Genomic DNA, 12,952 nt, shown 5'->3' on the forward strand with positions numbered 1-12,952 from the left:
CTATCCTTGTCATGTCACTGAAACTGACTTGGTTCTGATCAAAGTGTAGCTGGCTTGGGTGGACAGTGAAATGCAGAAGTTACAGAAAGGGCTAAGTGTCTTCAACTGAGTAATAGGTTAAAAAGTTGCATGACCATCTGCAAATGTACCTAGCATGTGAATGCTTTCTGGTTCAGTCCAGGTATGTGCCTTCAGATGCCCTGTGCTCAGACAAGATTTACTATGTTAGGTGAGGAAATTGACTTCTGAATTTGTTTCATGAGACATAATCACTGGCTTTGCTGTTGGACTAGCTAAATAGAAGGGAGATCTCAATAGTTTGCCATAGCCTGAAAGAGCCACGGTTCAGTCGGTAGGTTTGTCTGCCAAAGGGATTTGTTTAAGCAAGGGAAGTGTATTGGTAGAAGACGACTTTGCTTCAGTTTTACATGCACTTGTTTTTGTAAAAATGTCTGCTAAAGCATAACCCTTTTACAGTCAATGACAGTGGATGTAGTCAAGTTAGATGTAGAAGTTCTTCTAAAGTGTTAGTTCTTTGGGTTTTTTGTTTATCTTTTAATTGATTTGGGTAACACTGTCCACATAAACACAACTGTGAATGTTTAAGTCATAGATTTGTCTCATTCTCATATTCTGAACATGGCATCTCTATGTTCATTGTGATAAAATTCAAAAGGAAGTAACAGTCTGCTAGGAAGGTAATTTGAGAAATAAATCAGTGACTTGAGAAGCTTGTAGGTATTAGAATGACAGCCAGTTTCAGTTCATATAAATACCTATTTTAATAACAAGACGAAAGAGAAAATAGAAAGAAAACTTTTCAAATAATTTAAAAACAAACATGATTTCCATTGAACTGTCTTGCAAAGAAGATGAAGGAAACACAGTGGAATATTTTGCAAAGCAATCAAAATTACAATGAAGTTCAGCAGTATTGGTGTTGCAGAGTTTTTTTGCAGTTCCCCGTATAATTTGTCAAAAGGTAGTAGCATCTTCTGTGGAATGACAGTGCTTAAGAGTATGCTATGTCAGTACACAATTACATTTTCTCTTTGTCACTTGAAAACTTTTCTAGTATTTTCTCTAACTTGTTTTATTATTCTTTTTCTCACAAGGAACCTGCTTTTGGTTTTGAACTCTATTTTCTGTTAAAATGTGATGTTTGTCTTTCTTTCTAACACTGAATTTAGCAGTATTAGTGCATGGGATGTATAAATATGTTGATACTGTTAATGTATTTGAACTGATGCAGTTTTATGAAAACATCTATGTGTCTTAACTACTCATTTCTAAAGGAGGTGTGTATATATATATATACACACACTAGTAATTAAACCAAAACAGTAAATGTAGAATGTTGTATATATGTGATAAAATGTGATTGTAGAATCATAGACTGGTTTGGGTTGGGAGGGACCTTTAGGGTCATCCAGTTTCAGCCCCTTGCAGTGAGCAGGAACCCTTTCAACTAGATCAGGTTGCTCGAACTCCATCCAACCTGACCACGAGCACTTCCAGGGATGGGATAACAGATAAATGGGTGATCCACTTTCTGATGTTTGTAATAAAGTTATGATACTTGCTACTGTAAAATTAAATCATTAACAACCATAAGAAAAAAAATTAAAAAGTCAAAAATACAATATGAACTTAAAATTTTCAGGTGTTGTAATTTTGACAAGTACGAAAACCATGGTAAATGTGTTTAAAGCTCACTCTATTTAATTTGCTGATGCTTTGAGATAAAATGCATAAAATCCCTTTCATGGACCTATAGTGCATTAAATATTTATTTTTAAATGTGCATGCCAATGAGAATTGATTGAGAAATATGTTATAAAAACCTGTCTCTTCAGTATGTGGTTTTGTCTGCAGTTTAGCATATGAATTTAACCCAGCTAAAAATAGCCCTGAACTGAGGCCACTCTTTTTGGCAAAAGTATTCTTGTTGTCTTGGGACAGGAGGAAATGGCAACCACCATGTGCTACTTTAAACAGTCCAAATTTTCTTCTGAGCAGAGCCAGCATTTAATTTATATCTGTCTCCAGGCCAAAGATTGTGTGGGTATTCATCCTCTTGCCCTTACATTGATAATCCATTTGCCATTAACTGGACTTTGGTTCAAAAATACTGGGTGTTTAATCCAGTGGATTGGATCTCCACTACCCAGTGCTGTAACAGAAAGATAATGGGCTACAAGAGAGATTAATAAGATTTTTGAGTTTCAAAAGCATTAAGTCAGTTTAAAGCTATTGGTTAAGCTGCTCAGAACTGGTAATGCATTAATCTTGAGCTGTGGTGTATGAGTGCAGCCACTGCTGGTGTGCATTAAGACATCTACTTGGTCACCTTGTACTTAGCTGTTTTTCAGACTGAGTTAGCTATAACACTCTCCTAAGTCTTAATTTAAGATGGATTCACAGGAGATGGGTGAACAAAACATATGTAGTGATTCTCAGTAGGAAGTGTCTGGTTTTACGTGCTTTATGGATATGAGGGCTACAGATCTGGGCTGGCTGGGTATTTCTTCTGCTGTAGAGCTGTCTTTCTCAGTTGGGACTCTTGAGCCTGCTTTGATCCTCTTTCTGTTGTTGCATCTGACTGACTTCTACCCCTGTAAGGACTGCAAAAGCCTCATTCAGTGGTGGTTGTGAACCTTAGCTTGAATATTCCCATGCTGCTTCTGCACTTTATTTTGGGTTAGTGCAGTTAGAACCCTAGGTGAAAATACTTCTCTAATCTATTCTATCAATTCACCAATATATAGTTGGTGTTAAGGTCTTCTAGTGCAGCACTGGCATATGATTTAGAGATTTGTTTGATGGTTATTTCCTTCTAAGGTTTGGAAAATGACAATATTGCTTGTTTCTTTTTGTTTGTTTTTTTCTCATTCTTTTCGAACCCTCCTTTTATATGTGTGTGTTATTTTTTTCCTCTGCCTAGACCTGGTTAACCATTTCTGTGAACAGGTCCTCAATTTTTTACTTTGTCCCTACTTTCCTGTCGTAGCCCCATCTTCCCCTGGTGTCGACTCCGTACCCTTACAGCGCACAGGCAGTCAACACGGCACACAGAACGCAACCGCGACCTTCCAGAGGGCCAGCTATGCGGCCGGCCCAGCCTCCAATTACGCAGACCCCTACCGACAGCTGCAGTATTGTCCTTCTGTTGAATCACCATACAGCAAATCTGGGCCAGCCATCCCACCCGAAGGGACCTTGGCTAGGTCGCCTTCCATTGATAGCATTCAGAAAGATCCCAGGTGGGTAAAATCTTCTTCATTGTCTTTTATTTCTTGCTCGTGCTGAGGTTTGTAATTGCAGTTTGCTTTGCGTGTTTCTGCTGTTGAATATGAAAAAGACACCTGTGGTGGTACACAAAAGACTGTTTGCATGACAGCATTGTCCTAATGCTTCACCTTGGAAAGCTCTCATGAACTGTTCTGTGCGATGAAATGATAGGTGTGGTCTTGAATGTGTGTTTAGCCTGCTTTCAGTAGTGCCACCCCTCAAAAGCTTAATAAAAGTAATTTCCTCTGGAAATGGGAGGAGTGGAGTGACTGTTGACTCTGTAGCAGTTGTGAATTGAATTTTCAGGTTGTTTCTTGGGCAGGAGTTGTTGCAGTTCTTGGTTTGTCTACATGTAATGTTTATATATGCTGCAGAAGAGGATATTTCAGTGTTGTGCAATGAGACTGAGCAATGTAAAAGCAACATGTAACCAGGGTTATGTTTCATCCCATGTGTTGCACAGGCTTCCAATGCCAGTATGTGGTAAAAGAATGTATGATTACAGCTTTGCAGAAATGGTATTGCTGTGCATGCTCTTCAAATATTTACCACAATTTTTTATTTTGCTAGTGACCATCCTCATCTGCTTAGAGAAGGTGCAAGGAGGAACCTTTACAGCCCAAACAAGCACTTAGATTAAAGAGAGAATTTTCTGAGAAATTATTCCATGAAATATACTTCCATGATAACAGCAGCAGAAATGCTAGCTGGAATCCTCAATGCACTTTGTGATTTTGTTCAGTTTTCTGAAAGAAAAGAAAGCAATTCTCTTTGGTAACTTGAGTTTAAACTTTCTGAAAGTGTTAGTTTATCCTAAGTTTTTCTTTGGCAGATGGTGTGATTTATTTATTTATTTGTTTGTTTGTTGTAATGTGTAGTTTTATGATAGGAGAATCCAAAAATTTGCCTGCAACAAAAATGCTGGAAGTTTTTAAGTAACGATTTGAAAAGACTTCTTTCCCAAAATTAGAAAACCCAAAAAACATAAACTGATTCTTTACTTGTTTAGCATTATAGCAGTTCTTTCTCTCTCTCCACCCAGGAACTGAACAGCAGATATTTTACAGCACATCAGAAACATCACTGCTTGCAGGGTTTTACTTGTTGACAACACTCCTGTCTTCAACCTTCATCCCCCCCCACTTTGTTTTAACTGTGGAAATTTGAAAAGAATACAAATTTAAGTGCCCCCCTTCTTCCCCCTGCCCCAAAGCAAACATTAGTAACAAGAGGGGAAAAGTGTTTCTTTGAAATGGTGGTGTTATATTTCCATTCCATAAAATAAGAGCCCATGTAGAAAAAAGAGCTTTGCTCTGTAATTGTGTTACGTTGAAAGTTAAATAAACTTTGATTAGGAGGGGAAATTACTGTATTCTATATGAAATGTTCTTAGGAGAAGCGTGGTGGTGTTAAAAATGCAATTCTTAATGCAATTCCTGTTTATACAGGAAAAGACATTTAAACAGGAAAGACATATTTAAGGTATCTCTACAGGTCTTAGACATAATATCTTTATAAGAAAAGGTTATTTCTGTTCAATTCCTTTGCTATCACTTTGCAGCTGTTAGCCAGTTAAGGTATAGGATATGTGCTAGTATTTTTCATTTGCTTCTTTTTTAGTTCTCGCTTGTCTTGTGGTACCATTTGTACATTCATGAGTATTGATTTCTGTAGGTAAAATAGGAGCGAGCAGACATCTAGGTATAAAATGAACTTCATAAACCCTTTAGAGAGGGTCATTAAATATTATTACTGATTACTATTAGATAGATTGGAAATTTGTATTAAACTTTTGTAAATAGGTTTGCATTACTCTTAATTTTATTCATTTGATCCATAGGCTGTGTGTGGTATATATTAGTATTTCTGCCTTTACATGTTGGTTTGAATAGTTCTGATAAATGTCAGAAAGACACTTGATTATGCTATGCCCTAGTCCCCAGAAGGCATACTCCACTGAGGCAGACTGACTTGTGAAATTGTCTGTGGCCTGCAGCAGTTGCTGTTCATTGAGCTATTGGAAAGACATTGAACATTTGAAAGGAGTTTAGAGAAAAGTAATGAAAGCAAACAGAATGCTTTTAATGTGTTGATTTATTTTAATAGATTACAAAAATGCCAATATATTACAAGTGTGGAAGTGATAAAATTAAAGACTTTCCAGCTACTTCAAAAAGTAATATGGAAGGATAGAAATTACATAGGATAGCATGTGGGAGATACAACCAGGAAAAGGAAAACGACCCAAATGCAATACAGGCTTACAGTGGCTGTGTTAAGTCTTGCTGTTAAGCCCTGATGGGTTACCAGCTATATCTTATACAGCAAGAAAAAAGTACATAGGTTGGTCAGCAGCTTCACTTTGTCATCTGAGAAGTCACAAGTGTCCTTACAGCTGTGTTGCTGCTTTTATTGGCTGGTTGGTTGGAGTGTTCTGTAACTGTGACAAATTGTAGAGGGCAGCAGTAGGCATCATTTTCAGACACCAAACTTACCTGTCCAACCAGAGGTCCAAAAAAATGCTCAGTGGCAGAGGAAAATCTGCAAGACAAAAACATACTATTTGCAGGCTGTTGATAGTATTTCCTATGTGGCATTCAGCTCAAGATGAAAAAGTAGATATCCAGAAGAGATTGTACTCACCCTAACAAGCAATTAGCATTACTAAAATTGAACATAATTTTCTGTAATCTTCAGTTCAGACAGAATTTCTGTCTGGAGGTCCAGAAAAATTGTTGGCAGACACTGGTGTAATTTACAATTTTTTATATTGTTTTCACCATGTAGTTTGTCTTACTGATATTCCTAATTTTAAATACGTGTTCTGAGCTGATATTTGGCAAATTAAATTTTAGCTCAACATCTATTCTGCATCATCCAGCTGTCATAAAATGCAGTTCAGTGTTCATTCACTTAAAGTTTAAGACAAAAACTTTTTTTTTAGAAAAAGGTGATTAAGATGTTTACAGTCAAGTTTGTGGCAGGGAATAATTTTAATTTATGCAGGTAGACTGTTAGCTCATAGGAGCTCATAAACAGGTAGTAAAAACTTTACATATTTATACTGTTGGAGAATGAGGCTTTGTTGTTTAAAAATGAAATAAGTTCCGTATCACTGTCAGAAATAATACTTAAGTTCTGCATATAGGAAGTGGAAAAGTTCATATCATTACAAACCAATTTTCCAGAGCATTCTTTTATGTTTACTTCATATAAAAAAAAGGAAAATAAATATGCAGTAGGGCTGTGATATCAACTGTTTCATGTCATAATATGCTATATGAAGATGTGATATAAGGAGGGAAAGAACACAATATTTATTTTATAATTATTTGGTTTTTTCTGAACTGTGAATGGGAGAAGTCTTGAGTATTTTAAACTATCAGAAATACATGTTAATATGATATTTTCCAGCCTACTTTCAGGAAGGAAGATTAATCTGTCTCTTCGTACCAATAAATTATCTGTGGGTTTTGTGTACTTATTATTACTATTATTATTTTATTATTATTTTCATTTTTATTTTGTCTGTTTCTAAATTTTAGGAGAGCTGGGGAATCCTAGAAATAAAAATGTTGGGATCCAGTTGTCCATGTGTGCCTTCCAGATTTTATTCCAAAATCCAAACTTGTCAAATGTATATAAATTACTTAAATTTTTTAAGTTTTAACCTAGTAAGAAACCATGTACATGTACCACTGCTGCTAAGTTACACTTGCTACACAACAGATGAAAAAATAGAACATTTTTATGTTCTCCATTTAAATACATACCAATGAGATTTTGTGGTTGCAGTATTTTTGCTGGTTTATGAACTCAAACTGTGATTTGATGTGTCCAGTCAAGTCATGTGTCCATTGCTGTGTGACCTGGCATTTGTTTTTATTTACACATGTATACACAGATCATCTCCTGAAAAGATGCTGGCAAGAAGTTGAGGTAACAGCAAGAATTATGTGGAATGCAGTCCACCATGGCTACCAAAGTGATTTTCACAGCCACTGTTCATTTTCATATTGCCTTGAATTATATTGATCTGCACTTAAAACTTTCTATGATGGCTTCGCTTTTCATGTTTTTCAGAACCTTTAGAACTATTTATTCAGAAAAAGTGGGATAATTTGGTGAATTAAACTGTAAGCAAACATATTCTTTGTAGAACAGACTGCAGTAATGATTGGGCTCTTGTTTAAAAAGAAAAAGGCAATATCATTAAAGAATCATGTTGCAACTTCACAAGAAAAAAAGAAATTAAACCTAGTTAAATTGTAGTAGTTCTCACCTTTAGAGCTGTCTGGGTTTAAGTCAGCATGGAGACAGGAGTTTTTCAGTTATTGCGTGATATAACTGTAATACCCTGAAACATTTCTGCTTGGTTTTGCGTTTTCTGAGGCAACTTCTCCTTTCATTACCTCTACTGATATTAATTTCCTCCTAAACAGAAAACAACAGTGCTGTCTATCTTCTAAACTTTTAAACTGGCTTTCTTTTCACTTATGACAGGATATAAATTAGGTCAGAATACTTCGTGTGAACTCTAAGTTTCAAAACTCATCTTTTTTATCTTATTTTTTTTTTTCCTCAGAAATATATTTCATTTGCAAAATACAAGCTAGAGAGCATTCTTTTTCTGTAGGAAAAATTATAGAAGTAAAATAGCTCTAGTTTAATTTCTGTACTCCTGTAAAACTGCTTATGAGATTAGCACACAGAGTTTGGAGCATAGCCTGTTAAATGTTTCTGCAGGAATCTTCTACAAATATTTAATCTCACTTCATTACAAGGATTGTCTTGGTTTTAATAGTGTTAGTCTACTGTAAGTCTGAATAGCAGCCAGACACTCCGAGACTCTAAAGAGGTAAGAAAACAACAGTATAATCCTGCACGGGTCAGATGTTAGCAGTCTTGGTGGGAATGTTTCTGGTAGGTTCTTTGAAAAGGGTTGTCACCTTCAGAAGGAAACTCCTGGTGGAATAGAGAAGGCCTTGCTATGACTATGGTACAGCTGGTGGCAGCACTATGCGGTGCTGCAGTTATCAGACCTGAGATATGGGCTGGGGTGTTCAGAATCCCAAGGGATTGGTGGTGACATTGGTGCATTTCTGGCCTAACTCTCTACGAAATGTAGCAGAATGAAGTTCACATCCCCAGTCTGGATGAGACAGAACAGGGATAGCAGATACTCTTCCTGCTTTTATGTGACACAAGCATCATAGGCAGCTCTCCTTTTCTCTTAATTGTTTTCAAAGGTCCCTCTTAGCCTTATCTGAAATTAGGGGTAAAGGGGAAGGTTTCTCCACAGGTGGTGGTAGTAAGGCAGCCATGGGAAACACACTTTTAGTGAATCGGAGAAGGTAAATTTTGGCAGTGTAGGCTTATCTCCAGAAGCAAATGCTTCAACTTTCTAGATCCTGTGAACACCCTAAGATTTTTATTTTCTCCCCCTAAAATTTACTCAGGCCAGGCTCCTTGTATTGGTAGAACCAGCCAGATGGTGTTTGAGAGTGCTCATTTTGTAGGTCTGTGTTTAAGTATTCCTTTCATACAGGAAGGAAATGCCAGGTTTACTTTCCCTACACAGAAAACATACAGTCTCTCAGGATTTAACTTGCACTCCATGGAGTATGAAAAACTGACCCCAGAAGAAAAAATTTGAAGAGTCTAAACACAAAAGCACAAAAATACACGCAATTCAAGAATAGCAAGTCTGGAGCACATTGCAATTCTTCATACAGATCTGTTCTACATGGAAGGTGGGAATTGGTGCACAAGTTAGTTTTTAAAAAGTATAGCAGCTATGATAAAATAAACAGCAATCTGTTTCCCTTTCCTGATGAGGATAATTAAGGATGAATCTTGCTTCCTTAAAAGAGGTAAGGATGGAATCAGTAGACTGTCCTACAGTCTGTTAATTTGAGATTTCGGGACATAGCTGGAAACCTTGTCTGGAAAAGATTTTCCCAGAGAGTATTTAGTTCCAGCTTGAGCATGGCAAAAGAAATCTAACTGGTCTTTGCAAGTGCGAACTTATGGCAAGGTAAAGAATTGACATACAGAACTTGTAAAACATTTTTTGTGTGTATTTGAGCACATCGAAGTGTGAGCCAGCAGTTCCTGTCTTTCCACTGTATACATTGAGGTGGTTTATAAATGGCTAGGGAGGTGTTGGGCACAGGTGGAGCCATCTCACAGCACAGCAAATGCAGTTCAGTATGTACAGAATTATCCACCTGTATTTGCTATTTTTTCTCACTGAAATTTGTCCTGTGTTGTTTAGCAACCTTCTTTCCCTAGGACAAATCTTGATAGTAAAAAAACACCCAAAAAACAAACAACCAAACTAAACTTAAAAACCAGAAAATTTAAGAAAAATCTATTTAGAATTGTCGTCTACAGGAATGAAGTGACTCTGCTTTTACCTCATGAAGTACTTACTACCCTCTTTCTCCTTTTTGACGGGTACCATTTTACTGACAGTGCAGGAGGTCACTCTGTAATGTTGCCATCCTGTCTTTCAATAAATCCAATCCTATCATTAGAAAATCTGCTCTATTGTGAGCACAGAACATCACACTTTTGGGATATTATAGTAACATGGATGGTGCTGGTCCATGTAGTTTGAATAATGAGTATGTCTAGAAGAGCTTACAATTCCTAACCTGTGAGCAGAGTAGAAGACTTTATGTGTAGCCATTTTATATGTTAGGTTATTTAGCAGTATGCAGGGTATAATTTTGAGAGAGATGATACTCTATATTTTGTTTTGAGCTGCAAGTTTAGCTCTTCCAATCTTCTCCCTCCACCAGAAACTAATTCCTTTCCATTATGCTGAAGGGAGAGAAGCAAAAGGCTCCTTCGGTACTTGTGGTTGAGGCAGGGTGTTCAGGAGGATGCTGGCAGGAGAGCCATGTAGTGTAGTAAGTGCACTTCTAATAGCTATAGGAAGATGAGACTGATGTTTCCTTTTTGAAGTTCTGTTATTCCTAACCTTCCTTCCTTCCTCCCCAGTGCTGGTCTGCCACTTGAAAAACAGCAACAAAGCCCTTCCCTCTCTTTCTTTCTTTATCTGTTGTGTATTTTAATGGCCTCATTCACCCAAGAAGAAGCAAGTGGACAGTGTACTTCATACTGTTCATAGCTCATTTCTGGTTCTTGAATGGCGTTACTGAGCTTCCAGTGGCAAATACATGTTTCAGTGCAGTTTTTGCCTTTGTTTGCCACACATTTTGCTCAGCATCCTGTGGCTCATTTGCAAACTTTGACAGATGCAAAATCTGTGTGGTGCCTTTCTGTGATGACAGACTGTGAGAGCCAGGAAATGTAAGTATATTTTCTAACTAGGCATTAAAAACAAGGAGAAGAATCATACTTTCAGGCTTTACTGGGCTCATGTAAGCTGTTACGATCTGGCAGGATAAACCACATAAGAAGCTTCTCAGTAGTAGCTCTTGGACATCTCATCAGCCAAATAGATAATAATGATCCTACTGTTTACAAAGACATTGAGAATAAGTTAAATTTTTAAGGTATTTTAAAGTTCAAAGGACAATCTTGCTTTTACTTTCATGGGAAATGCGATGGGAGTGAGAAGAGGGAAATACATGAAGATGAATTGGGGAAAATTTAAAGAAGTGATAAAAGATCAGGACGCATAGTCTCAATTTTTTTCATTAAAAGAAGCAACTGAAAGTCATCCTCAATCATGAGACAAGTTGCCATGCAGAGATTGTTAGTTTCAGAAGCTGGACCTCAGTGTCATATACCATAGCTATTTTGTAAGCAGGAAACAAGAGCTAACATTGAGAGTGCAGAACATTTCTGCAATATAGTAACATCAAGCGCTTGCTGAAAAATATACCTCTAGTGTAGAGCAGAGCTAAAATGTTTGAAAGGAAATTTTGAAAGTCAACAACTTTTATTAGTTTCTAGCAGAACTTTATAGTTTTTTTGAATTAAGAGCTTGTCTTTAAGAACTTCAGCTCTATGTAAATTTAAAATGTTAGGTGGCAATAGACATCTGGCAGCTCACTCAAGATGACAAAATCACAGAATATTCTAAATTGGATGGGGCTCATAACGATCATCAAAGTAGAATGGTCCCTGCACAGGACGCACCAAGAGTCACACCATATGCCTTAGAGCATTGTCCAAATGCTTCTTGAACTCTTGTCAGGCTTGGTGCTCTGGCCTGTGGAGGTCCCTGTGGAGCCTGTCCCGGTGCCCAACCTCTAGGTGAAGAACCTTTTCATGATAACAATCTAAACCTTCCCTGATACAACTCAAGCAATTCCCTTGGATCCTGTCACTGGTCACCACAGAGCAGACATCAGTGTCTGCCCCTCTTTTTCCTCTCATGAGGAAGTTGTAACAGTAATGAGGTCTCCCCTCAGTTTTCTCCAGGCTGAAAAGACCAAGTGACATCAGGCACTCCTCACACAGCTTCCCCTCAAGGCCCTTCACCATCTTCATAGCCCTCTTCTCGGATAAGAGCCTGATGTGAAGTCCAGCCTTCAGCCTTTATTTTTCTGGTGCATCACACTTTCCCTGGTGATCTCCACCACCTTCACTTGTTCTGTCTCAACCTACTCCACTGCCCCAGGAGCTCAATGAACAAGTGAGGTTCACAGATGCACCTTAGTTCTTAGCATTAAGCAAGCAGTTTCCTAGGAAGCAAAAGATACCACTGATCCCATAGAAAACTGCAGCCATTGTTGCTAGGGAAACACCTAGTCTATAGACGTACTGTGAAGTATTTGGAGTTTTTACTTGGTTGGTTTTGGTTGGTTGGTTTCTTTAAGCCACTGCAGCACCAGTTTGACCACTTGCTGCTTAGCTTGCCATTCGCTATTAATAATTTGGAGGCCATGTTTGTCTTTGCTGTTTAATGAAGTGGAAGGATCTGGATAACTGAAGACCTGGAATGAAATGGACATGTTTTCTTAGCCCAAAGGAGAACTACATACCAAAGGTAAAACTGTGGAGAAGGAAGGCACGTGTGGAGAAAGGAGGAGCTATGTAAACTTTGTCCCAAGATAAAACAAATAATTTATGTTAGGAAATTACCAAAAACTATACAGGTTTAAGGAAAGTATTTTAATATAGTTTTTTACTCTTTAGAAATAATTTGAAGTTAGCTCAATAATATTTTCATTCCATGTGAGGACATGATGTATTTATTTCATAGATTTCATTTTGAAGAAGAGGGCTCTTTTTCGGTTTTATGCTGTTTGATGCTATGTTTTGCTTTCTACCTACCTGAATTTGAGCATCTTGAATGTAAGTCTTAGTTTGGGCCTAATAGCTGCAGCTTAAGGCAAATGGTTGTGCGTGTGTTTGTGTTGGTGAGAGGAATGAGTGTGGACAACACAGGTGTAACAGGGTTTCTTAGTAAAAACAACTGTATTACTTTCCTGTTGGCCAGGGCTGCATAACATTTCAGTGTGACTCTCAGAATCTGTGCTGATCCATCAGCCTCACTTACTCCAGCTCTTGTTGCTAGCGTGAAAAGTAGTCCCTTTTCTTGACTAGGAGACAGCTGCTAGGCAAAGGGTGAGCCTGGAGCAACCTACATGTATTTGTTTTTCAAAGGTATTGGTACTTCTCTGTTAGCTGAGTGATATTGCTGCTGTGCCTGTTCTGGTTCAGAACCTGGAGCCACAGA

General features: G+C 37.7%; 1 protein-coding gene across 6 annotated transcripts in view; it reads left to right on the forward strand.

The window, feature by feature from the left end:
* Positions 1-12,952, forward strand: part of CTNND2 (catenin delta 2) — a 701,753-nt gene that overhangs the window by 439,987 nt on the left and 248,814 nt on the right. For all 6 annotated transcript variants that reach the window (XM_015653580.3, XM_015653594.2, XM_015653620.2 and 3 more), the window contains one exon: positions 3,011-3,263. In XM_015653580.3, the coding sequence (XP_015509066.1) occupies positions 3,011-3,263 (253 nt within the window). The remainder of the gene's footprint in view (positions 1-3,010; positions 3,264-12,952) is intronic.

The sequence above is a fragment of the Parus major genome, chromosome 2 (genome assembly GCF_001522545.3).
Source record: "Parus major isolate Abel chromosome 2, Parus_major1.1, whole genome shotgun sequence".
In the NCBI taxonomy this organism is placed as follows: Eukaryota; Metazoa; Chordata; class Aves; order Passeriformes; family Paridae; genus Parus; species Parus major.